This window comes from Sceloporus undulatus, chromosome 1 (assembly GCF_019175285.1).
Source record: "Sceloporus undulatus isolate JIND9_A2432 ecotype Alabama chromosome 1, SceUnd_v1.1, whole genome shotgun sequence".
In the NCBI taxonomy this organism is placed as follows: Eukaryota; Metazoa; Chordata; class Lepidosauria; order Squamata; family Phrynosomatidae; genus Sceloporus; species Sceloporus undulatus.
The window spans coordinates 201,652,044-201,676,801 of NC_056522.1; the positions used below are offsets into that span (position 1 = coordinate 201,652,044).

At 39.8% G+C, this 24,758-nt stretch overlaps 1 protein-coding gene across 7 annotated transcripts in view; it reads right to left on the minus strand.

Moving 5' to 3' along the window:
• The window catches only part of ITPRID2 (ITPR interacting domain containing 2), a 114,457-nt gene that overhangs the window by 22,000 nt on the left and 67,699 nt on the right, over window positions 1–24,758 (minus strand). For all 7 annotated transcript variants that reach the window (XR_006105071.1, XM_042479782.1, XM_042479790.1 and 4 more), the window contains exons 8-10: window positions 24,238–24,446; window positions 22,326–23,017; window positions 6,556–6,628 (exon numbers count right to left, since the gene is read on the minus strand). Coding sequence is in view for 6 of the 7 variants with exons in the window: in XM_042479782.1 (XP_042335716.1) it covers window positions 6,556–6,628; window positions 22,326–23,017; window positions 24,238–24,446 (974 nt within the window). In the remaining variant the exon portion in view is untranslated. The remainder of the gene's footprint in view (window positions 1–6,555; window positions 6,629–22,325; window positions 23,018–24,237; window positions 24,447–24,758) is intronic.

Here is a 24,758-nt window from a genome sequence, read left to right on the forward strand (position 1 = left end):
TTATATTCTTTCCAGCTGGATATATACATGCAGTAGTTAAAAAACAAGTTACTATAATTTTGGTGTTAAAATGAGTAATACACAGTAAGTCGATATCTTGTTTTTGGATTAACTTCAGCTGATGTGTTAAAAAGTGCCACCTTTTGCAACTCTTTATCAGACAGAAAGGGGAGGCAATGAATTCTCATACTGCATATAAGGTATTTATGCAGTCTATTATGAATGGATGGGATGACAGATTATGTGGGATGGTAGCAACATCAGCGCCACAGATAAGATATCACAATTCTAACATCCAGAGTTGCACTTGGTCTGTGACTGTTCTTCAACACTCAAAGATCAGAGTATGAGATACAAGAACTTAACATTTTGTCCTAAACAGCCCACTAACTGCATGGTACAAGAGACTAAATCCAGCAATTCTTCTACAAACACCAATGTGCTCTGAGTTGTTCTACTCAGAATAACTCCACAACAAAAGTGTGTGTGGGGTGGGGGGGAGTATTTTTCTCCTGTTTTTCCTCTCCCACTGAAGCTTCCAGAGCCACTTCCTCCTCCATTCTTGGGGATACTCTAGTCCTTGAGTATAGGTTTTCAGGGGTATATGGGGTTGTAAGGGAGAGAAAATGTATAGGAAATCATCTGTTCCTCTTTTCCACCAAAGGAAATGTTCTGCTTTTCATAGACAGAAGAAATCCTTCCGTCCATAGGAAGTAAGTTCTGGATCCAACTCAAAGAATGTAAATTCTTATTTATTATATTGTGTTAAGTATTCTATTTTGCAATATACACCTAACATGAAATCATATTCTGATGCCACATCATGACATGGAGGTTACCCTGGGCTCACAAAGGATATGCTAGAACAGGAGACTCTCTGGCACAATTTCTACCAGATTGGTAAGCCTTCTTGGAGGATGGTCGTATGTCTGCTATCTACAGACTAGTTCAACTGGTACCTAGCAGATAAGTACTGCTAGAAGGCTGGCTGCTGGATGGGCCATAGCAACTAAAAACAGTGCTGCTACTACAATAACAGTGCTGGAACATTTACAGCAAGCATTGGTGGAAGGACTACTCCCACTGATGAAATCACAAATTTTCAACAGATTCAAAATAATAATAATAGATTTTATTTCTAGCCCACCCAATCACGAAGAATCCGGGAGGGTTACAACAATAAAATACAACAAATTCATGGTGGGCACATTTACTCTGCCTTTTCTTTTGATTGTATGCACCAATAATTGAACCTGGCATTTTGTGCCCTTTGTTTTAATCAGGGACCTGTGCTTTCCTCTCTTTTTAGGTGAATGAATGCAAAGTAGTTAAGACTGATTTAGTAAAAATGAGGCTCACCTTTGTGACCAATCAAACAGAAGGCATTAAATATTATAATGTCTAAATAGTAGTGTTCTAATGTAAATACCGATGGTGATTCTCTGAAGATGCCAGCTACAGATGCTGGTGAAACATCAGGAATAAACTCTTCTAGAACATGCTCACAAAGCCTGAAAAACCCACAAAAAACTATGGATGCCGACTGTGAAAGCCTTCAACTTCATACTGATGGGGCTGTTTGCCTGCTCTTTTCCCAAAGATCAAGGGCAAACTATGTAAAGAAACAAAACAGAAAAGTGACAAGGAAAGGGCAAAAAACAGGCTTCTTATTGGGCACTCTGAAGACATACAGATCTGAAAGCACAGTACTAAAATCCAATGAGTTCATGTCAGCAAGTTTCCCCTTTAAACTAATTCTTATCATATATTCTTATCCAATAAACAAACTGGATTAAACTCACTACCTTAGTTTAACATTCTGCTGATTCAGATCTACCCTAGAAACCAGAAAAACAGGAGGCAATCAATAGAACAGTCTCACTCAAGTTTTTCCACGTAACTCTAAAGCTGGGGAGGGCAGAAGGTGAGGAGGTCTCTTATTTGCTATTAATTTTACTTCCTGCTCTTGTTATTCTGAGAGTAATAATAAGCTTAGAAAGCATTTCCCTAGTTTTCTTCCTCTGATCAATCAAAGGGAATTCTATAAAGTTCCCTGCATTATCACATTATCTCTAGTTCTTCTAAAAATCCAATGGCAAGTAGCATCTGCCAGCAAACAGGGTCAAAGCTTGCCATCATGACTAAAGTCAGACTGATACCAATGAATAAAAGCAATGACAGTTCACTGTGTGATGTTTTGTGGTGCCTTGTGCCCTCCAAAACTTTTGGAGATCTAGGACAATGCAGAGAAGAGGTCTGGGGGAGCATGGTTTTATCACTACAAATTTAGTATCCAAGAAATACTTAAGTGTAAAGCTTACCAGAAGGTTTCTTGCTTGAGGCTTAGCTAATGCAGAGAGCCTGAGCCCTAAATAAACATGGGTCAAAATGAGTGCAGATTATGGTATGGCAGAAGAACTAGGAAACACGGACAGACTTTTTACATTGTCCAACTCCATCTGCTGATCATAAGTCTGTGTTCCGATTATGTCTGCAGCACTTATTCTTAACACTAGAGGTTATCTGTTATCACGAACTAGCTTGAAAATCGAAAATGGCATGCTAGGTGACATGCTGTGAACCATTTTATGTAAACATACAACAAAGGGCAAAAAGTGAAGACTGAGGTTTGAGAATAACCACCACACATTAGTTTTGCATTCAGCAGGGGCAGTGGACAAAGTGTCAGAGTGGGATTGTGGTGATCCAGCTGCCATGCCCTGCTAAACTATGAAGCTCATTGGATATTTCAAGGTAACATGGTTTTGAAAGGATATAATATGAGGAGGGAAACCCACATTTCCACTGAGATGTGACCCTTTCAAAGGAAAATGATATGGAAAATAATATAATAAATATAATAAAGGCCATGACCTCTGACTTTGTCTTAGCGTAAATGAAGGTTTGACTCCTATCTACATGTGAAGTTTTAGACTCAAATTTCCATGGCAGATATAAAACATTCCTAATTTTAATTCATGGCATCTGTAGTTTAAAGGTTTGAAGGAAGCAAGAAAGAACAGGGAAAATGAGAGCCAACAATACTAAAGGCCTCCTCATCAAATGGGAGGATTCAGTATAAGGTGGATTTATACAGTATAGCCATATCTGACCTTTGAGTTTTCAAGGCAGTTAGGTGGTAATCTTTATTCTTAACTTGTTGGAGACTGAGGGGCAAAACAGACAGCCCCTTTATGTCACTGTTCAGTTGGCTTCAGAGTGAGGCATTTCGACTCTGAAGCTGCCTGGAACACCACCCACAAATGAGCTGGATTTTGGGTGCTTTAGTTGTGCAATGTTTACACACCACATGCCACCAGAGCACCTGAAAGCCAGCTTCTATCTGCTATTTGCCACTTTCTTTTGGGTTGGCAAAAAGTTGGAGTGGGACCACAGCATGTGGTTGCCACGGCCACAATCTGGCTTTCTCGTGGTGTGTGGTCTGTGTCACCCTTTATTCTGTAATAAGAGTTACAATTATAACAAGAGTCAGTAGGGACAGGCCTTGTAGCCCGCATATAATCCACCCATTAAGCCATTCATGAATTACAGAGGAGGAAAAGCAGTGTTACATTCATGAAACAAACTTCTCCCAAGCAGCTAGCATTGTACATATTAGATACCACTGCTAACAGTTAATTTTACAACACACAGCAAGTGAATCTTTTTGGTGGAGAGCTATCACTTCACAAAAAAAACAACAAAGCAAAACACTGGTCCATTTGGGCTACATACTAAGAAATGTTAGTATTGAAAATACCACATGAACCTGTTCTCTGGAAATTAAAATGGAACATCTGCACAGAAGGATCCCTCCCTCTTCAAAAACAGCATTTTTAAAAAAAAGAAATCTGAGATATTAAAAAAACCATTAGTATATCTTGACAAAACTTATATTAAGCTGATGGCAGAATCACAATTTGTAAAGAACACAATATAATTTTACAAGTTTGCATTAATGTGTGGAACAAGAGTTGTAAAATTCAGTGTATCTAATGTTAAAATGTCAAGAATGTTTTTATGGTCTCACTTTTTTATCTGTCTTCCCCCCCCCCTTTTTTTTTTCTTTCTTTACAAAACGGTGAAACCAATCAGACAATGTACATTTTACAGCAAGCCTATTAAAAATGTCCCTAAGTCTAAAATAAGTTACAGAAAGAAAATGTCAGTCCCATCTTTGGAATCATAATGCCATCAAAAATATATTGCACATTTGTAACATTCTGTGCTGAGGAGTGTAACTCTAGCACTGAGAGCAAAAGAGCGTTACAGACAAGAGTCATAAACTAGGCAAGGGAAACGTGGCATTTGAACCATGGTTGCACAATAGCAGACCTTCAAAACAGGCAGTGGAAAACAGGTTGACAAACAAGGGTAAACATTCTGCATCGCAGGGCCAGAGCATTTACATGGGCCTGAACCAAGGCTGGGGGATAAGGCTGTCCTATTTACAGCTGCAGAATAGCCCACTTACTGTGGCCCAACAGTATCCCACATTCCCCCTTTCCCTGAACAAGAAAGAATTTTCTGGAGAACAATGAAGATTTTGAGATTCTTTCATGGCTGCCAGCTATAGTTCACAAGGCAACAGGGATTCCGTGACTGTCCTTATCCCTCTATCCTGGAGAAATGTATGCATGGATTGGCAGAGAAAGGAGGAACTGGATGCGTAGATGCTGCACAGGTTCTCCCTGTGTCCAGCAACAGATAGTGTTAGTTTGTCAGAATAATCTGTAAGGGTAATAGCCATTACCTGCAAATAATTACTTTTTGCTCACAATACAGTGTGGTGGATATGTCATTCTTTTTGTGAAGATTGAAGCAGTGCTCCTTTCTAGCTCCCTGAGTAACATATTTTATGTCTTACATGCTCTGGGGAAACAGGGGGAAATCAACACAGAGGTAGCACAGAGAATAGGCTTTTCTCTCAGTTGTTATATGGGTTAACATGGGTCCAGCACCACAAAACAGCACAGGATCGCTTTGCTTCTTTTTTCACCAAGTGTGCACACACAAATTCTCCCTCACTGACCTGTTACCCACTACTTTCCTCTGCACAAACAGGTTAAAGGAAGTTCCTCTGACATGACCAAACACAGGCAGTACAGGATTGGTTCACACTTGATGAGGATGCATTTGTGTAATGGTGAGGAGAGAAGCAACAGCAGCTGTACACTACGAGTACAGGACTATGCTGTTTCTCTCTTTATTAGGCATACAGGAAGCTGCCATTATAAGGAGTCATGATCCTTGGACTGTGTAGCCCAGTACTGTCCTCTCTGACTAGCAGCCACTCTCTGGGTTTTCAAGGAGGAAACTCTGATTGAATTCCTCTCTGGAATAAGCAAAGTAAATGATATATTCCTAGCTGTGTCAGGAGATCCCTGGTGACCTCCCATCAAAGTGCTAGCTGGGCCAAATCCTGCTCAGCTTCCAAAATCAGCACCAGATTATGTGTGTTCACGGTGGCATTGTGGGTGGTTACCATCATACATATGAAGCTCTGATGTCACCAAACCAGCATTTTCTGTGCTCAGTTTCATGAGATAATGTTTTTCCTATGTATCACAACTCAGCAAGAGCAAGTGATTATTTGTATTGCATCAGAGGACACAGATATAATCACACTGAGAAGAGAGTCCTGTGCTGTTTTGTAGGACAGGACCCCCCATTAACCTGTGGAAGAATAAACAGTAGAAAGAAGCCTGCCCCTCATAAATCAAAAATACAGCATTGACCTCCCTCCACCCCCTCTGGAATAAGCATTACAAATGAGTAACAGAGCGCACTATTTTCTCAAGCCCTGCAAACAAGGAACAGAAATGGGAGTGTCAGTCTGGAAAGTAATGGTAATTGAATATATTAACTCCAGCAAGCGACAATCACTCTGAAGTGGGATGTACGCAACATGGGCTATGCCCCTGAAGAGGAATGTTTAGGCTATCCCCTGAAAGCATGGTTTGAAAGTAAGCCATTTATTCTGCTACATAATCAGTTCTGGTATAATCCCATTTGAAGATTTGTAGATCGCTCCTAGAGCAGACTTAGTTTGGAGTAAGTCCCACTGAACACAGAAAAACCTAAGGACTACACTCTAAGGCTTGCTGTGTGGCCAAATGCAAAAGACACAGTCAGCACTTTGAAGTACAGCAAAATTATGCACACAGCACCCAAATTCAGGCCAAAGGAATGTGTAATGTGTAATTTTAAGGTTTAAAATGATCGGTTTAAATGACAGGGCTCATTTACAATAAAAAAGAAGCACAAGTGTTTCAGTTTCCCCAAACTGCCACTTGACAGACCTACAGAGAAGTCAAGCCATTAATTGAGGTTACAAGCCTGATTCATTCCGTTGTCATTTAAGATGCAAGTTCACAAGAATATACTGTGACATGAACCCCAAATGAGAAGCAAATCAGGATCTTTTGGCTGGGCTGCTGCACAAAAAAGCTTCAAGTATGTCAATGGGCACTCGCAGAAAGAGATGACACTGTGCCAAAAGCCTTTCAAAGGAGCTGGAAGAAAAAAGGGTTGGGGGGAAAGGGTTCCACTTACCTTTCTTAGTTTTGGTTAAAGCCAGCTGGCCTGTATTAGGGGTATGTGGAATCTCTCCCTCTGTGCTTTGGATCTGCAATAGACAAAAAATCAAATCAATTGCAAGGTTAGCTTAACAGAATATATGCCCGCTTCTCAGTGAAACTGTATACCCTGCATAACTGGTTATTTAGCTGATTAACAATTCTAATGCAATCAAATTTGGCAAGCTGAAGTAATTGCCGCACACTGTACATCCCTTTCAGATTCCCTGGACCAGCAAATAAATCCTTAAGAGAGAACATTCAGGACAGTTTGTAAAGACCATGATGGCATACAATTATTTCAGAGGTAGTAAGGTTTTTTTTAAACAATGAGATTACACAGTGATTGTTTTTTTAAAAAAGCTCATTCTGTTAGAAGCCTTCTCTTAATATCATCATCATCATGATCATCATCAGACTATTGTTACAGATTTATTAGCCCAATACCAAACTGAAAAAGTGAGCATTAAACCAGAGTAATTAAGAAGACCAATTAAAAAACTCACAAAACAAATAATGTGCATGTTTCACAGATCTCCTCCATATTAAAACAAGGAAAAGAGCAGGAAGGTGGCTGGTGTGTGTGTGTGTTGCAATACATGGAACTGTAGGAGTTCCCTATCCATATATTCTACTCTTCTGTGCCCTGGACTTCTGGCATATAATTGTGTTTCTCATAGTCCCATTGTTTTATAAAACAACTAAACGGAACACAGAGAAGAATTCTGCGAATCTCTCAAGCCATCACACAACTTTATATGATTTTTAGATGGGGCCTTCTGGGTGACCTTGAGCAAATCTCTCTCAGCCACAGAGGATGACACTTGCAAAACGCCTCTGAACAAATCTTGCCAAGAAAACCCTGTGATAGGTTACACTTTACAGGTTGCCATTCATTCAGAAATGACTTTAAGGTACACAACAACAATGAAATATTATCCCATCTCAATTTTTCCTGTACAATTTCACATATTAAGAACAGCAAATATTCATATCTGACAGGGTTCTTTTGCAGTGACTACAAGATACCACAAACAGTTTGCATGATACTTGACATCATGTCAAACAATGCAATTTCAGTGGACAGAACTTAAGGGTTCATCATTTACATGGCTCTCTCTGTAGCAATGTAGGCTGGTCAGTTGACCAGGTATGGAAGAGATTGTAGTACAAAGTGGCTCTTTTGTCTGAACTGTAGGAAAACTACTCTAAAGCGATTACTAAAGAAGCAGTTCTTGGGTAAGTAATCTCCAAAGAAAAACTAAGCAGAAGGACTTTTGTTTGGGGGGGAGGGGAAATCATCAGCCAGCCGCTTCCTAACCAATAAGAGAACAGATCCCCATCATTTCCAGCTGCTGCTGCCTAATAAGCAGGGACTGGGCAAATTTCTCAATCCCTACGTAGCCCCTAAACTAGGGGTAATGTAAGGATGTTGAATACTTAACAGGCAGAAGGTAACTCATTTGTTACTGTCATAGAGGATCCCAGTCAATAACACTAATCTTCTTAAACAGATTTGTAGGTAACAATACTGTTAATTCCCCTGATCCCTAGACACCTTTTGGTACCCTTGACTGTCCTATTTTTCTGGAAAAGTTATCAGATTGATCTCTTCTTGCATACCTTGAGGGAGCAACTTAAGTAGGCCTGGGGACCATTTTTATGGATGGCCTGAGGTTGGCTGCATGCTCACATGGGGTATGACCTCAAGGTTGAAGTTTAGTAGAAGTTTTGAACAGGTAACATTGGCATAAATAGACACATATCTAAAAAAAATGGATAATATATTTTAATATAATTTGTAAAACATGTACGAGCTGTTCAACAGTGAAATATGCTGCCTTGGAGTGTGATCAAGTTTCCTTCTCTGGAGGTTTTTCAACAGGTTGGATGGCCATCTGTCAGGAGTGCTTTGATTGTGTCTTCCTGCATGGCAGGGAGTTGGGCTTGATGGCCCTTGTGGTCTCTTCCAGTTCTATGATTCAATTTTACCATAATAAAAAGGTAGTGCTATGAAAAATCCACCAAACCCTCTGAATTAATTGCTACATTGAAAAGATTAAATTGTAATTAGATATTATTGTATTAAATTACAGTTCATTTTGGATTAAAATTATTCTTTCCAGAATGATTTAAATTCATTATAGAGTGACTTTATTTCATTGTTAAACCAATATAAATTTCAAACAAGCTTGAGAACCATGAACTTTAACTTTCTGCAGTACAGACAGTAGCAACAGCAGCATACATATCAGTTTTAAGGCTTACTACTTTACTACTTCAAAGCTTTGAAATGCTTGCAAAGCCACGGTTTCTGCTAGACTGATCATTAACAAGGTAATTAATTTACAGAGTTGGAAAATATATTTAAAAATAAATTAAAAAAAACCAGGGGAGTTGTTTGCTCATTTGTTTTAAACCATGTTTGGATTTTTTTTGTTTACCCCCCCCCCCCCGTTTTTTGTTTTTTTTTTTTTGCATTAATGCACAAATATATCCTATTCACACTAAATGTTCAAATAACCCTCCCAAAATAAATAAATAAATAAATAAATAAATAAATAATAAGGGAGTTAATGGTACCAAAAAGTGACTAGGCATCTCAAGAAATTAACAATATCACTGCCTACAAATCTGTTAAAGACAATTAATGGCACTTTACAGACTGCCTAAAAGGTGCCAGTGTTTTCTGCGCCAGGGAACCATAGTGGACAAATGTATTCTTTTGTCGGGTTCTTTTTGCGGCACGGAAATGATGGTACGTCAAAATCGTGGCGCCCATGTGTATAGGGCACCACCATTTTGTACGTGCTCGGCACGTACTAGGGTTAGGGGCGTCCAGAAAGGATGCCCCTTCCTAACCCTAGTACGTGCCGAGCACGTACTGTTTGGTGGTGTGGAACCCGCCAATCTTATTGACTGGAATCCTCTATGACAGTTACATATGTGTACATTTATGACTGTTATGTATTCAACATCCCTATGTAGTGCCTAGGTCCAAAACATACTGCAGAAATAATCCAGTTTGAGACCACTTTAACTTCCCTGGCTCAATGCTAGGGAATTCTAGGAACGGCAGCTTTGTGAGACATTTAGCCTTCTCTGTCAGATTGCTCTGGTGCCACAATAAACTATGTTTGGGCCAGTTAATGCAGTCTCAATCTGAATTATTTCTGCAGTCTGTTTTGGACCTTAGTTTAGGAGTTATATAGGGAACAAGAAACTTCTCCAACCTCTAGTTATCAGGAAGCAGCTGGCTGATGGTTTTCCTCCTCATGAGAGCAATCTCCGGTATAAGGAGGAATTGCAACATGGGTTCTGCTTCAGCTTGTTGCACCAGAAATTGCTGATGGAAGAGGGTGGAAACGGCAGTCAGTTACTTCCCAAGAGACAGGGGATGGACCCCATCAATCACAGTGCCTTCCTGCTAAGTGGGGATTGGGAGTGTTGGGCCAGGATTCACTGCACTGCAATGATGACGACACATACATATCTCCCATATAGGATGATGTCCTTTATTTACAATCATTAGCATTTAGTGACATTTGCTCCAGGTCAAATTAGTTTCTCCTCAAGGTCATCTTCCCTATGTTTTTCCAGGAGAAAACTACAGCCACCTATGAATAGATCATCCTATTTCTGGAAATTTCCCCATAGCTATCTGGACATAGCATGGTAAAATGGTGGAAGTTGCAATACCTCAACCAAGTTTTAAATGTTGTCTTCAGGTTAATTCATTATGTCAACACTATGAGGCAAATTAAGCCTCAAAGCTAATACATCTACTGCTGCAAACGTTTGTTATGTTGCAGTTATTTGCTGTCAAATTGACTTCAACTAAGGCTGATTTCATGAATCAGAGACTTCTAAGATCCTCAGACATCAATTGCCCTGCTCACATCTTGCAAACTCAAAGTCATGGCTTCCTTAAGTCTATCCACCTATAATGCAGTCTCCCTCTTTGCCTACTGCATTCCCTTTTGCCAAGCATTATCAAATTTTCCCATGTTAATAATAATAATAATAATTAATAATTTGTTTTATTTATATACCGCTATTCCAAAGATCATAGCGGTGAACAGCAAGTAAGCTAATTAGCAAGTAAGCTAATTTGCCCCCAACAGTGGGTAAATGCCTGTACTCCTCCTCCCAAAACAAATAAGACAATAATCTTCCCCTGCAAAAACAAAACAGAAACAATTCTTCTATGATAATGCAAGAAGTGTAATTGCAACAGAGAAGCACTCAACTTATGCATTGCATTGCATATCATTGTCACCAATAGCACTCAGAGTTGACAGGATAAAGAGTTGTTGTTTTTTAAAGTAACTAAAAATTATTTAATTGGTTTTTAGATAGATTTCCCCACGACCTCAGCTTCTAATATGATGTGATACATCTGGTTGCTCAAAACCCCTTTGAAATCTAATGAGAGAGAGAGGGTTATAAAAAGCTGCTTCTTAATTACAGAGAAAGTTATTCCCAAATTGTAGACAACCCATAAAGACAAAACTCTCCAGAGTATTATTTCATCCACAGGTAGCAATTATGGGAGAGGAAAAAGGAAACTTAAACATTAAACATCTTTAATTATGTGGATGGTAGGACATTTCAGATTTCCAAATGTGGTTTTACACATGTTTGTGTGAGTAAGCCTAGTTCCAGTGACAATTAATGTGGCAGAGGAATTTGGACTTTCCTGTTCCATCTCTTGCTGCTGTTGTTGTTTTTGCTGCTGTTGCTGCTATATGCCTTCAAGTCGTTTCTGACTTTTTCAAACCCTAAGGTGAAGATTTGTTCTGGCGAGAGGGGGGGTTGCCACTACATTCCTCAATGGTTGTGAGTATGTGACTTGCCCAATGGGAGATTTGAACCCTGGTCTTCCAATATCCTAATGCAATGCTCAAACTACTACATCATACTGATTCTCCCAGATCCCCCACCAGACCCAGATGTGAACCAATAATTTCACAGCATTAATCACTAATAGTTACAAGTAGGAATATTTTGAATATTTCACCTTCAAAGATCTCCATAACAGTTTAGAGAAAATCATTTTTTTTTAATGTATAGCACCTAAGCAAAATACCAATGGATTCTGGGCAGCCCTCTTGCTGCCTCTTAAAGAAGACAACACATATCTAAGACTGGGCATTTCAACCATGATCAGGCACATGGCAATTTTCATTTTTTTATTTTTTAAATAAAGGCACTGTTCATGTTGAATTGGGTCTGTGAAAAAGCATGACTATAGCAACTCTTAAATCAGGCAATCACTCTTCAATAGACAACTTTTCAAACCACTGCTCTTGTTTTTTTCTATCTACAAACTGAAAGTTTAGTTATACAGGCTGAGTCTCCTTTATCGCCGCTTTGATTGTCCAGACAAAAGCGGGCTATAAATAAAAAGTTTATTATTATTATTATTATTATTATTATTACAAGATGTGTTTTGGATTTTTTAAAAAATTTTTTTGGAATACTTGTATTTGCATATATGTACATAATGAGGTATGTTGGAAATGGCACCCAAGTATAAAAACAAAATTAATTTATGTTTCAAATACTCCATATACACATAGCTTGAAGATAATCTTACATAATACAGTGAGCCCACACCATATGCAGGCTCATTATAGATGTCTTTCAGCTTACGCTGAGCCGCCTGGGAAATAGGAGAATAGCGTGCGCACCCACACGGCCACATGACAAGCACGAGCCCCATTATATCCAATGGGGCTCAAGAATACACATTTTTTGCTTTACGCAGCGACCCCCCGGAACGAATCCCCACGTAAAGCAAGGGCCCACTGTGTAATTTTGTGCATGAAGCAAGGCTTGTGTACATTCAACCAAAGGTGCCATTAGTTTGGGGTTTTGGAATATTTTACATTTTGGAATTCCAGATAAGAAAAACTCAATCTGTATTTGTTAATAGCTATATTTAAATAAATTTGCATGCTATTATAATATGCGATTTTTAAAAAAATTTTTTAAAAGAAAGGGATTGGGCCTTCCCCAAAAGTACACCCACAATACAGGAGTTCCGGGAGTCTGGAGGGTCTGAAGATAAGAAAAACATGGGAGCTTTAGGCATTATCTGGGCTGCATTTTGCCCAACTCGGCTTTCAACACAGAGGGCCTGAGCAGATGCAAGGACGGTTGGGTGTTTACACGTCCGTCCCTGCACCAACCCAGGACCCAGGATTGGTACACCACTCCTTACATTTTTAGCAGTTGATCCATCTGAGAAGCCCCCTAGCTGCCCTGCCTGATGCAGAAATGGGGCACCTGGCTGCACGCATTTGGCCAGGTACCCCATTTTCACATTAGATGGGCAATGGGGGGGGGGGAGACTTCTCAGATGAATAGACCACCAGAAAGGTCAGGAGTGGGAGTGGCTGTCTGAACAGCCCAATTTTGCAGCAGAGTTTCTTGGAAACCACAAGGAAAACCTGGGCTATTTTACTTTGAGTTAAAGGCTGTTTACCCCAAGCTCAGAACAGATTCTCCAGATCTGTGTCTGCACAGGGAAGATTGGGCGAACCCCACTACAGGGGTTTCAGCCTGCACTGTCTGCACTAAATGATGCAAGGCCAAGGGGAACACAGGCCATTTTGGCCCATGCAGACAACCCCAGAGACAGCAATCCCAGAAACAGCAAAAGCAATAAAAGCTTTGTTTTCCACTGAGTACCCACAGCACCATCTCAGAAGTCCTATCTGGACATTATTTTTGAAAGTGGGTAGGAAGAAAGCCTGGATTCTCTGTGTTGACAGGAAAGGTATGCAAAAAAGGTGAAAGTGAACAGGGTTACAAGCTCCATGAAGCAGAGGATTTTGCTTCACCAGAGTTCCTGATTTCATGGAGTTCTGTGACCACATTAAACTGAACTAATTCACACCCTCTTGCACATCCTACTCATCCATATGGAGAAACATAGGAGGGCTCACCCTACAGCCAATGTCATCATCCTTTGTCCCTCCAGATGTTTTGCATTTCACTTCTCAGAACCCTTGACTGCTGGCTGGGGCTTCTGGCAACTGAAAACTCAAACATCTGAAGGGCCAAAAGCTGAGAACCACTGTTTTAAATTCTAATGGAAAATGAACCCCAGAATACAGCTTAGGAATGCTTACTTGTATGCAAGCTATTATACACACACAAACCTTGCAAGCAAAACTGGGTAGCCTCTTGACACAAGGTCCCCCATCACAAATCCAAACCATTCACATGTACTGTAGGCTGTTGCAAATCTGCACTACATTTGTGCAAGGAATGGTGAACTTGATTCTTCCCCTCCTGAAGCATGTTTAAAATATTGTCAGAAAAGTGCCACAATTGTTCAAATATGCTGGTCAAAAAAAATTTAAAAGAAAGAAAATTCACATGAAAACAAGGACAAGAAATGAATTACCAAGGAAAAGGGGGGGGGGGGGTTTGCTGGTAAAACAAAGTACTCTCTTTCCTTTTAGCTTTGTAATATATTATAAATGACTCATTTTAGGAGTTGAAAATATTTATGCCAACGTGATTAAGTAATCAGCCACCAAAGTACAGACAGCTTTTTCAAAGAGAAGCTGGAGTCAATATTTCACAACTACTCGATTTTTAGATGTCTCCTCAATTCTCAGATGTTCTTTGGTGATAAAATTGCTTGCTCTCTTTTCTCACACAGCAACTCTGGCTTAACACTAGTTTAATAAAAATAGAAACATCCAGTATCAAAGGACTTCCTCTTAGAGGAAACAGGCATATTTTTCAAACTCTGAAGCTAACCCATTGTGTCCCTGTTATCGCAAATTACAGAAAAGAATACATTAAGTACTACTGGGGGGAAAAGCTTGAGCTTTGTCCAAGGAAAGAAAATGGGAATATTTCTCTATGTATTTTAATATAATACCAATTTTCTTCTTCGAAGGAGTGAAGACAATATATCCTACTGCAGCTACTTCCTACCATATGCATTTTGGTGTGGATCAAGAGAAAGGCCAATTGCTGCACATCATGACAAGACCAACTCCAGATCCGAGTCCTCCCAGCACACTACTAGGCCTCATACCCGGGCACAGCTGTGTCTCCCAGCGTGAACCACAACACTTTGGGTTTCCATAAAAGAAGGATGCTAGAAGAAATATTCCAGTGGCAGGGCCAGAAATGTTGCCATTTCTATTAATGTTTTGTCATAGCTTCACTCTAGCACTTTGTAGAAAAATTCAAATGGAGGCTTCTGTTTGATCCAGTAAATGCTGTTCCTAAGGGACATGTTCCATTTATCCTCGGTAAGCCGCACCATACACGGGCTTCCCTTCCACGATTTTCAGCATACCCTGAAGCCGCAGTACAATCTAATAAATGGTGCACGTGCACCACATGCATGTGCCCCACTGTTTTCAATGGGGCACGAGCATACGTGATTTTCCCCTTACGTACTGGGGGGGGGAATCCAGAACGTATCCCCCACATAAGGGATGGGAGGACTGTAATTTAAAATAGAACTACTGTACATCTTACTCCGTATCTCACTTGAGCATGGCAAACAGGGTCTGCATATCACTGCTAAGACTGCTATCCAGGTACTAACAGTAGCTGGGAAATTCAAGGTTCCCTCTTTCTATGGTTCTTTCTCTATCAACCATCCACCAAACAGAGGATTGTCCTCCAAAAGCACCTGAAATACAGGGCTGTCCTCTATAAAAGAAAACATGTGGCTTACATAGCAATAACAGTTTGACATGGCATTAAAGTGGAAAACCTTATACTGTACATAAAATGTCAGAGAAAATGCTTTTATTTAGAAGATTTAGAAACAGGTATTTATGTATTTCATTTCAAAGATCTACGGTATATCCTTTCTTCCCACCAATGATCTCTAAAGGCAATTTATGTAAGAATGAAAAAAATCACAAGAACTAAAAACAAAAGAAGCTTGGACTAAAATCAATGGCAGAAATAGCAACTTAGTTATCATATAAAAATACAATTGGCCGACTCTGACCTCTCTCAGCTCACCCTGCCTATAATTCTAATGTATCCCTGCTTTATTAGCATGCATGCTATTTTAACTCCCTGGCATAGAAACATACTTGAGGCCATCTAAGTAATTGGGATGCATTTAGGATTCTTTTGCATGTCTCTATTTAAGGTATATCAGCTTGGTGGTCCTGAGAAACAAATCAAAATTACTAAAAAAAGGGGGGGGGGAGTATGAGTCTCAAGCCCAACACAAGCAATAATTCTGGGATAAATCCCTGTCCCGTACTTTGTTCTTATTATGATGTGAAATTTTGGTATATTTTTCTCCATATATGGAAACTTGCATGCATTTTGGTATTCATTTTCCTTAATTTATGCCTTTATTTATGCATTTTTCTGTTTATTTTTCTACACATTTCCTCCACTGAGTAAACCAGTTTTCAATTATATCCATTTTAGCTGGTCATGTATAAAAAGGTGTATTTCATTTTGTGCATATTTTATTCCTTCAATACACATCATAAGCAAATGTGTAAATTTCTGAGGTGAAGTGTGCTTTGTCTCACAATGAGTCCTAAGAGATTTTTTTTTAAGTTAATTTGACAGGGTGGATTTGATTTAAATCAATTCTACTCAGATAGTATGGGACAGAGATTTATCCCAGAATTATTACTTGCTCCTGGCTCACACACTCTTTTCTTTTTTCTTTCTTTTTTCTTTTTGGAGTAATTCTGATTTGTTTCACGTGATTGAATCCCCCCCTAAAAGGTCACTCTTCCACGCTACAAGCTTAATATGTTTTACACAACTCAGAGTTACAGTAGACTCACTCTTGCTGGAGTAATCTTAATATTTACAACCAGATGAAGGTTTCATTTTTAGAAGAACAACTTTTCAGATTAATTTTAAAATTATATTAAATAATACTGATCCGTTTATATTATTACAAATATATCATAGAGAGATATTTATGAAATTATTGTGAAATGAACTATGTCCAGTTTAATAGGTTGATCATTCATATTTGGAGAACTGTTGCCAATGCCATTATGGGTTTTCCCCTCCAGGGAAAGAATAATACAATAAACCTCAGGCTATACACATAAAGATCCAAAGGCATGTGGAGTATGGCCTGCCCTTGGTATCCAATGACTTGCCACCAGCAGATTCTACCATCTGCAGATGGCAAGCCTGCATTGTCCCCAATGGCAGTGCAGCCACGTGCACACATTGCCACTGAAGTCCTGGAACTTGAGCATCCATAGATTCTGGTATCCGCAGGAGGGTCTGGAATGGATCCTCCCTTGATACCGAGGGCCAACTGTATTCTGTTGAAAAGGTTTCACTTTCATTTTTACTGCTTGTTCCTCCCTCCTCACACATAGCTTCTTCTACAGATGTATTTCACTCACAATCTCCCAACAATCTATTTGCTGAATGTTTTGCAACTTAGCACTTAAGAGGTAAGGGGTTGATTCTGTGTACAGTACATAGATTTGCAAAAGAACAACGAGATTGTGGTCTCTGCAGACACAAAATCATAGTTTTGGCAACTGTAAAACCAAGTACAGTATCTGTTGTAATATCATTTAGAAAGAAAAATTGCCCATCATCTTACAAAAACTCCTGGAAAAGCAAAACATTGTGAATGGATAATGGAATTCATTTACCAAAAAATTTAAACATTGCATGAATATACATTCTCATGCTACTTAATTCAAACCTAATCCCAATTTCACAATGAATACCTTTGGACTATAATGTATCTTAAATGGAAAACAATGGCAGGTTATATACCGCCATTTGGGACGCCCCCAGGACATCCTAGTTTAAAAAAGGGGCGTCTCTTCTAGACGCCCCTACTCCTGTTACAGACTCTGTCTGTAACAAATGGTAGCGGCTGTTCCACACGGCCGCCGCCATCTTGACGTAGCGGACGCTGTGCATCCACACGTCGCACGGTGCTTATGACGTCGCGAGGGCGCCATTGGTGCCTCGTGGCGTCGTAACTGCGACGCGAGAAGCAGCTCCATTTTGGAGCTTCTTTTTTGCTCCGTGCAGGAGCCGCGCGGTTTGGCTGCTGCGGCTCCCTCACGGAGCAAACAGCAATGCCGGCAGACCGCCGCAAAGCGGCGGTCCGTAACGGACCCATATTTAGAATGATGTTTCCACAAAAAGCATTTAATTTTTTTTTTTTAAAAAATCTGATTTAAAATCTGATTTTTATCCACTCTGTAATTTGGTAGGAATCATGAAACAGCCACATTTCTCTATCCCTAATGTTGGTTTTGAGCAGGGTAAATGTTATTGTACCTATTGGTATCATCCATGATCTCCACACACTGATCAGCTCTTTTTTACAGACCTTCTTCAGGTGCAAGAAACCCCTGTCTTTCCCCACAGCATGCACAGTGGGCCCTTGCTATCTGCTGGTGTTTGGTTTAGGAACCCGCATGGATACTAAAATCCATGGATGCTCAAATTCCATTATATACAACGGCATAGTAAAATGATGTCCCCTCTATAAAATGGCAAAATCAAGGTTTGCCTTTTGGATTTTGAAGCTGTGGATGATCGAATCAGGGGATGCAAAATCCACAGATATGCTGTATGCATGTACACAGTCTCTACACATCATTGGGGTAGGGACTGTGTTGACAGCCTAAGCATGTACAACATGAACGTAGCATATGACTGTACAAAGAAACTAGTCAACATACAGAGGCTGAACACAGGGCAAGGAGGCTGATTCTTCTTCTGATTGTCAATATATTTATTATTCCAAGAAGCATCATCTACAGAGGACCAAAATGCATTTTCAGGATCACCCATCTAGCCTAATTCCAAACCTAGATAAATCCTTTGCTTGAACCCATGGTGACAAACCTATGTCCAAAACACCTCAAAACCACCACAATACCCCCCCCCCCAAAAGACTACAGTAATCCTGAGTGTTACTGCTCCCAACAGAAATATAGTGGAAGAAAGGAAGACTGGTAATAAAATCCACTTCCTTTGAGAAAAATGTTTGGAGTTTAAAGCAGCTTTAATTACTTAATCAAAATAATTTCTTTCTGCCTGCTCATAATTTTCATGTAGCACACTACTGCGTTGAATTAGGGTGCTCCCTTTCTTTCTTGCTGACCACCATTTTAGTACTAAGAGGCACCTGGTGTGTTGCTCATCAATAGGGAAAAGTCAAATATCCCTATACCAAGTCTATGAGTGACCATTTCCTTGTGATACAATTTTGGTTCCCCCTCCCCCATTATCCAATGAAAAAACATATGTACAGCACACAATAAAATATGGTTATTCAAAGCTAGTCGGTATCCAAGGATATAATCACAGTGAGTATGAATTCAAGAAATCTAGTCTAATTTCAAAGGGATGAAGTCATAGGAGAGAGGTGGAATAAAAACAGAGGTGGGTAAGCTAATTCAAGGCTACAGGAAGAGTTGGGCTGGAAAGACCATGAAGAAGGACAGCACTTATTAAATACATATAATTGTATTCCTAACACTAAAAGCCTCCCTCCACATTTCTGTGCACTTCCAGATGGGCTACATCTTCTGGTCCCAAATCATAGCCTCCTGTGTTTTCTTTTTGCTGGAATTGGTTCTGTGCCTTCCACACAGTAGAAGTATCTCACAATTTCACAGTGTGTACCTGTGTTAAATCCAGCAGTCCACCATCCATACATGTGGTCAGAGCTAGCTGAAATGCAGAAATGCCCTTCTATGCTTCCTTTCCCCACTCCAGCTGCCATTTTCCCCTTCCAAATTTTCTTCTTCTTTTCAGAGATGCATGCAGGTGAGCCAACACACCTGTCCTCATGTCTGACAACAGAACTATACAACTGGAATATACCAATAGTATAGTTCTTTGCATGCATGCACACAGGTGAACCAACTCACCTGCACTTAAACCATTTAAAAAAGTACATGGGAGGTACACAAACACAGTACACAGCAGTTTGCTTTCTGTACCTTTCTCTTCAAAACGGAATTGGATTTTTTACTGCTTTTAGCACAGCTGCACTGCTGTTGATTTTGAGAGCTTCAATAAACATTACTCTCATAATTTAAAGGCTAGCTCTTCAAACATGAATATTAGAAACTTTTTAAAAAAAATAAACACAAGCAAACTCCAAAATCTAAAGCCAGACACTGACAGAAGAAGAAAAATCTAACGGTCCAATATTAGCAATCACATTCTGTAAGTTAGTTTGTAATTCAGGTAAAGCCAAATTGATTCCAATTAAACTAAAGTCATCCAATTAAAAAACTCCTGTGGGAATGTGTAATGGATTTCAATAGCATTTGGAAAAATTGATGTACACATACAAAAACAAACACAATGATGTCCGTACAAGAAAATTTAAGCAGTTTAAAACATTTTCCTACACAAAATTAAAAATGTATAAATATTAATCTTACAAGCCATTTGCTAGGTCTGGATTTTTCAGAAGAGCTGCCTTGATTCACTTTGCTTCCAGTGGCTTTTACCTGAGATCCTCGTTCTTGCTCTTTTTTTGGTTTGGTTTTCTTTCTTGTTTTTGGAGGGGGAAGGGGCTAATCACCTTCCACCACTTGCTCTTGTCTGGGACCACAAGATCAGAGCCCTGCCTACATTTGTTCTCTCCTAACCAACAACTCTTGCCCACTCCACCCAAACTGCCACATCTCCTTAGCCAATGTCAATACAGGATACAGGCTCAAAAGAATCTGGTTTGCTAAGAATACAGTAGCCAGGACTCCTGAGGAAACTTTGTCCTGACTCATTTCTCCTATGCCGGGCTATCTTGACAGCAACAGACTTCCCAAAAGAACACAAACCTCAAAGGATCCAGGAAAGCAAGGGAAAAAATGAATTAATATATCTGTCATGTTATGCCTTTTGAAAACATTTAAAAGGAAGGCTTGGGGAAACAAAAAGGAAAGGCAGGGGGAGAGAGGCAGGCAGACAAGAAGTACTTTGGTCATTCCCAACACCCTCTTATTGTTTTATATGCCTCTACACCACTGTGTGTGTACATGTATGCCATTTCTGTCAGGAAAAGCTGGACTTCTCAGTCCAATAGATGTCACCCCTAACACCAGAATACCCGAGTACCAGAGTACAGATGATGCAGGTGCCGACATTTGGTAGGAGCCTGAACCTGCATCATCTGTACTTTGCTCAATCATACTCTGAGACCTCCCTCAAAATTGATACAGCCATAGAGCTGAACCTAAATGAGTCTGGATGCAGTCAGGGCTGGGATCCAAGATGGGCTAGAAATCCTATATGTCAAATGTGGAAAACTTTTGGGTCTCTAGCTGTTCCGGACAACTCCCATAATCTCTTAACATTAGCTATGCTACTGCAAGTGCAATTGCTCCTGACCCCAGTTATATATGCAACTTTGGATTTGTGGTGAAGAAAAACTGGATACAAGTGTTCCAAATCAGCCTTTGCCCCACCATGTGACCCTTGGATATATTTAATAACAGTTGTGTTGGATTACAATGGTCATCCCAGCTAGGAATGATGAGAGTTACCATCAAACACATCTGGAAGTTGGGAAAGGCTGTACTAAATAGATAAGTGGTGTTCCTAAACACAGTACACACCCACAGCAAGTAAACTCATTCTTGTCAATGGCCTTGCCCCACCCATACCATCTCTTCCCATCCCTAGCTTTCTGAGTAGCTTAAAGCCACATACACTTTTGTAAAAAGGTCACAAAGAGAACAGGCTATATGGATAAAAAGAATGAGACTAGGCAAAATACATGTAATAAAGCTGCATTAATCAATCATACCAGACCACAAAAGTAAAAGTGATCTCCAAAGCCTTGGCTCCAAGACATTTTGGGCTTCATCAATGAAAACCAGAATCCTGGATGGTTGTGAAAATATATGGCCTGTTACAGACTGCCAAAATAAAGCTGCTTCGGGTCTCTTTGGAAGTATGCTATTTAAATGATGCATGGGTCCTAAGAGTCCGGAGGTCACGCCAAAGCCACACTCCAATCCTAAGCACTGGAGTGCAGCTTTGGTGAAACTTCCGGATTCTTAGGATGCATGCATCATTTAAACAGCATACCTCCAAAGAGACCCGAAGCAGCTTTATTTTGGCAGACTGTAACATGCCATAAGCAATTTAATTAATTCATTAGTCCCTTTAATCCAGTACTGTACTGCAGGAATAAGGAAGTCCGAACTTTCCAGGTGTTGGGACTGCAATGTCCATCACCCCTGTTCAGCTTGTGGTAACTATGCACGTTTTAGTCTAAAATATCTCGAGGGTAAAATTTTGTTTAGCCCTGTAGTACTCAGTTTACTCTGGAATGGAACCTGCTCTCCAAGATTTCAAGCGCACATTTTATTTTCCAGTCATTTACTCAAGCTGACTTTGAATATGCAAAACATAACTTTCTGAAATATGGCCTCTCCTGAGTTCGAAGCTTCTGGCACCTACACAATCTTTAAATTTAGCCAAGTTTAACACAAGTTCCTTCTAAACCACAAGGTTTAAAATTGTCTTTAGGCTCATGTGAAGAGAAAGGAAGGATATAAATAAAATAAAATAAATCCCTAGGTAGAGATCTGTACTGTCTCTGTATGTCTTTGAGGCACAAAGTAGTGTATCAAAGAATGACTTGAGGTTTTTCAGAACTATTATTTCAACTTGCCATGTCCAATATTTGTGTAGGATAACTAAGGGAAATCTATATTCTACCAGAAAGAAGGAAAAAAGGAGAGAAAAGAAAATATTTTCACTCACCTCCTCCATCTCAAAGGAGTCCTTCTGCTGCAACATGAGATTAACAATAGATGGGTTTGCTATTGGAACACAGGGCTCTTTATCCACTGTGGAAGCAGAAGAAACGTGTAATTTACTGCTTCCTTCTGGCCCACACCTGGTTGATTCCAGAACCTCACTTTCAAGTCCAGAGGAATTTATATCAGCAGATTTTTCTGAATGTCCCAGAGAGTCAGCACTGTGCCCATCTTCATGAGGTGCAGCGTTGTCTTGTGTTTCCTGTTCAACATTCGTGCTCACAAAGAGTTCTGAAGGCTTATGAGCTCCCTCAGTAATGGGTTGATTGCTAGGTACCTCCTCTTTCACTGTAGCCAGCAGAGATGCCTTGAAGTGTTTTGGAGTTTTGGGTTCATTTTTAACCTCAGATTCTTCACTCCCATTTTCAATTTTTCGCAAGTCAATTGGGGAGGGTGTTGTTGGGTTACCACCTTCCCCTGTCTGTGGGTTCCCACAAAGATTGAGTTTAGATAAGGTCTTCATTAAACGACTTGCTGTGTTGCTTCGTGTTAGAGGAGGAGGGCTGGATGCCTCTTTGTTGGAAGCTGTTGAATTCATGCTCCCAATCTTCTGCAATGGAGTGCCAGAAACTTGGGAGTACAAGGAAGAGAATGCATTGGCCACAGTAGTAAGCACTTCAATTTGACGAAAGCGACCTGGCAAAAGGACAAGCCAGAAATGACAAGGGGAACAATGGGCACCATTGTAAAAACTCTATAATGAAGCTACAAATTACTTGGAACAGGCAAAAAGAAAAAACAAAAAGAAAACTAGTACATTATTGCCAAGAACATGCCAGATTTCTGTCCCCTATACACCCTGTTCATATCTGCAGTTTGGGCTTCTGAATTTTGGTTGATAAATTCTTGTCTTTGAGTACAGCTTTTTCTACAATGTTCAATGGTGCTACTGTATTAGCCATGAGTCCATACACTTGCTCCTTTTAGGAATTTTAATATTCTATTTAAAAAAAACTATTTTTTGCGCTGCTTTTGTCTTGAAAATGCTCAAAACCTTTGAAATCAATTGAAAGAAACTATGCCTTCTCCAACATACTTGCCAAAAAAGGTTTTTTTCTGAGGGAGAAGACAGAAATGAGGTCCTTTCCATTCCTTCATGCTCAGTAGTCCATATCTCCTCCTATATTCCCAGCCATTCCTTTCAAGCCACCACCACACCCTTTTCTCTGAACTTCTCCCTCACTCCACCTCTTTCTGCCATTGCCACCAGCTCCTTTGTTTGTTCTGAATCCAAGATAAATTGTTGTTAAGTGTAAACCAGCTTGCATGGGGGATTCTGGGAGTTGTTATTAAAAAATGTAATTTTTCCAAATCCTGATCTAGATCATCATTCCACAGTCTGGGCTGCCCCAGATTTTTTTTCTCCCTTAACTTCCTCCCTCGCAGCTATCATGCCAAATGATCAGGAATTATGGAAATATCTAGATGCACCAAAACAGCTGGCTGGACCAAAGTTGGAAAAGGCTGATAAACAGGATACACTGTTTTACGAATAGGTCCCATCTAGGCACCACATTGAAAAGCTGGCAGCACCCATGGCTAACATAGGGGGAGATTGTAAAAGCTATGGTAGATCAAGTAAGCAGCCAATCTCATTATTACCTGATGATCCAGATGACCAGGTTTAGATTTCAAAAAGCTTTACAGCAACTGAAACTTGATCTGTTTAGTTCAACTTTGGAATGCAAGAAATTTACCTAGCAACACTGTGCCTTTGTGGAGAAATTCCAAGTCTATTTATACAATGCAGCAATATTTATCTATAATTGTTCACTGTGTTTCTAACTCCTCCCACTCGATAAAGCTCTACAGGTGGGTCACTGAAAGATACCATGCTTTCAATTTAGCATACATACTTGTCAAGGCAAAATTGGGATTTTCCACCTCCATTCGTTGCAGCTGAGCATTCAGAAACACTTTGATATCTATTCCTCTGGCAAAGGATGATGAATTAAAAAACCTTGATGGGATCTTGGAAGCAATATCTGGTTCATCGCGGCCAAATCCAAGATTATAGAGAACTTCTTCAGGATCTTCCTCATAGAGTTCCAATAATTCAGACACACTAAATGAATACAAAAGGCACAGTAAAAAAATGTACATAAATCTTCTACCCAGATTTACCCTGTGGTTCAGGGCTGACTCACTGAAATTTGCTACCAGGTGGAAATCAGCATCTCCCCCTCCACTTCCCACCATCCAGGTCAATTTGTTTGTTTTCTATTCAGTGTTTCTCACAACACTGGTTCTAAAGGTCAGTTACACCATAATTTTAAGAAACAGATACATTTAAAAACTCTGTAACTAATAACACCGGAGTATAATTAAACAAATTATATATTTTTTAAAAAAGCTGAATTAAAAATAATGGGAAAAC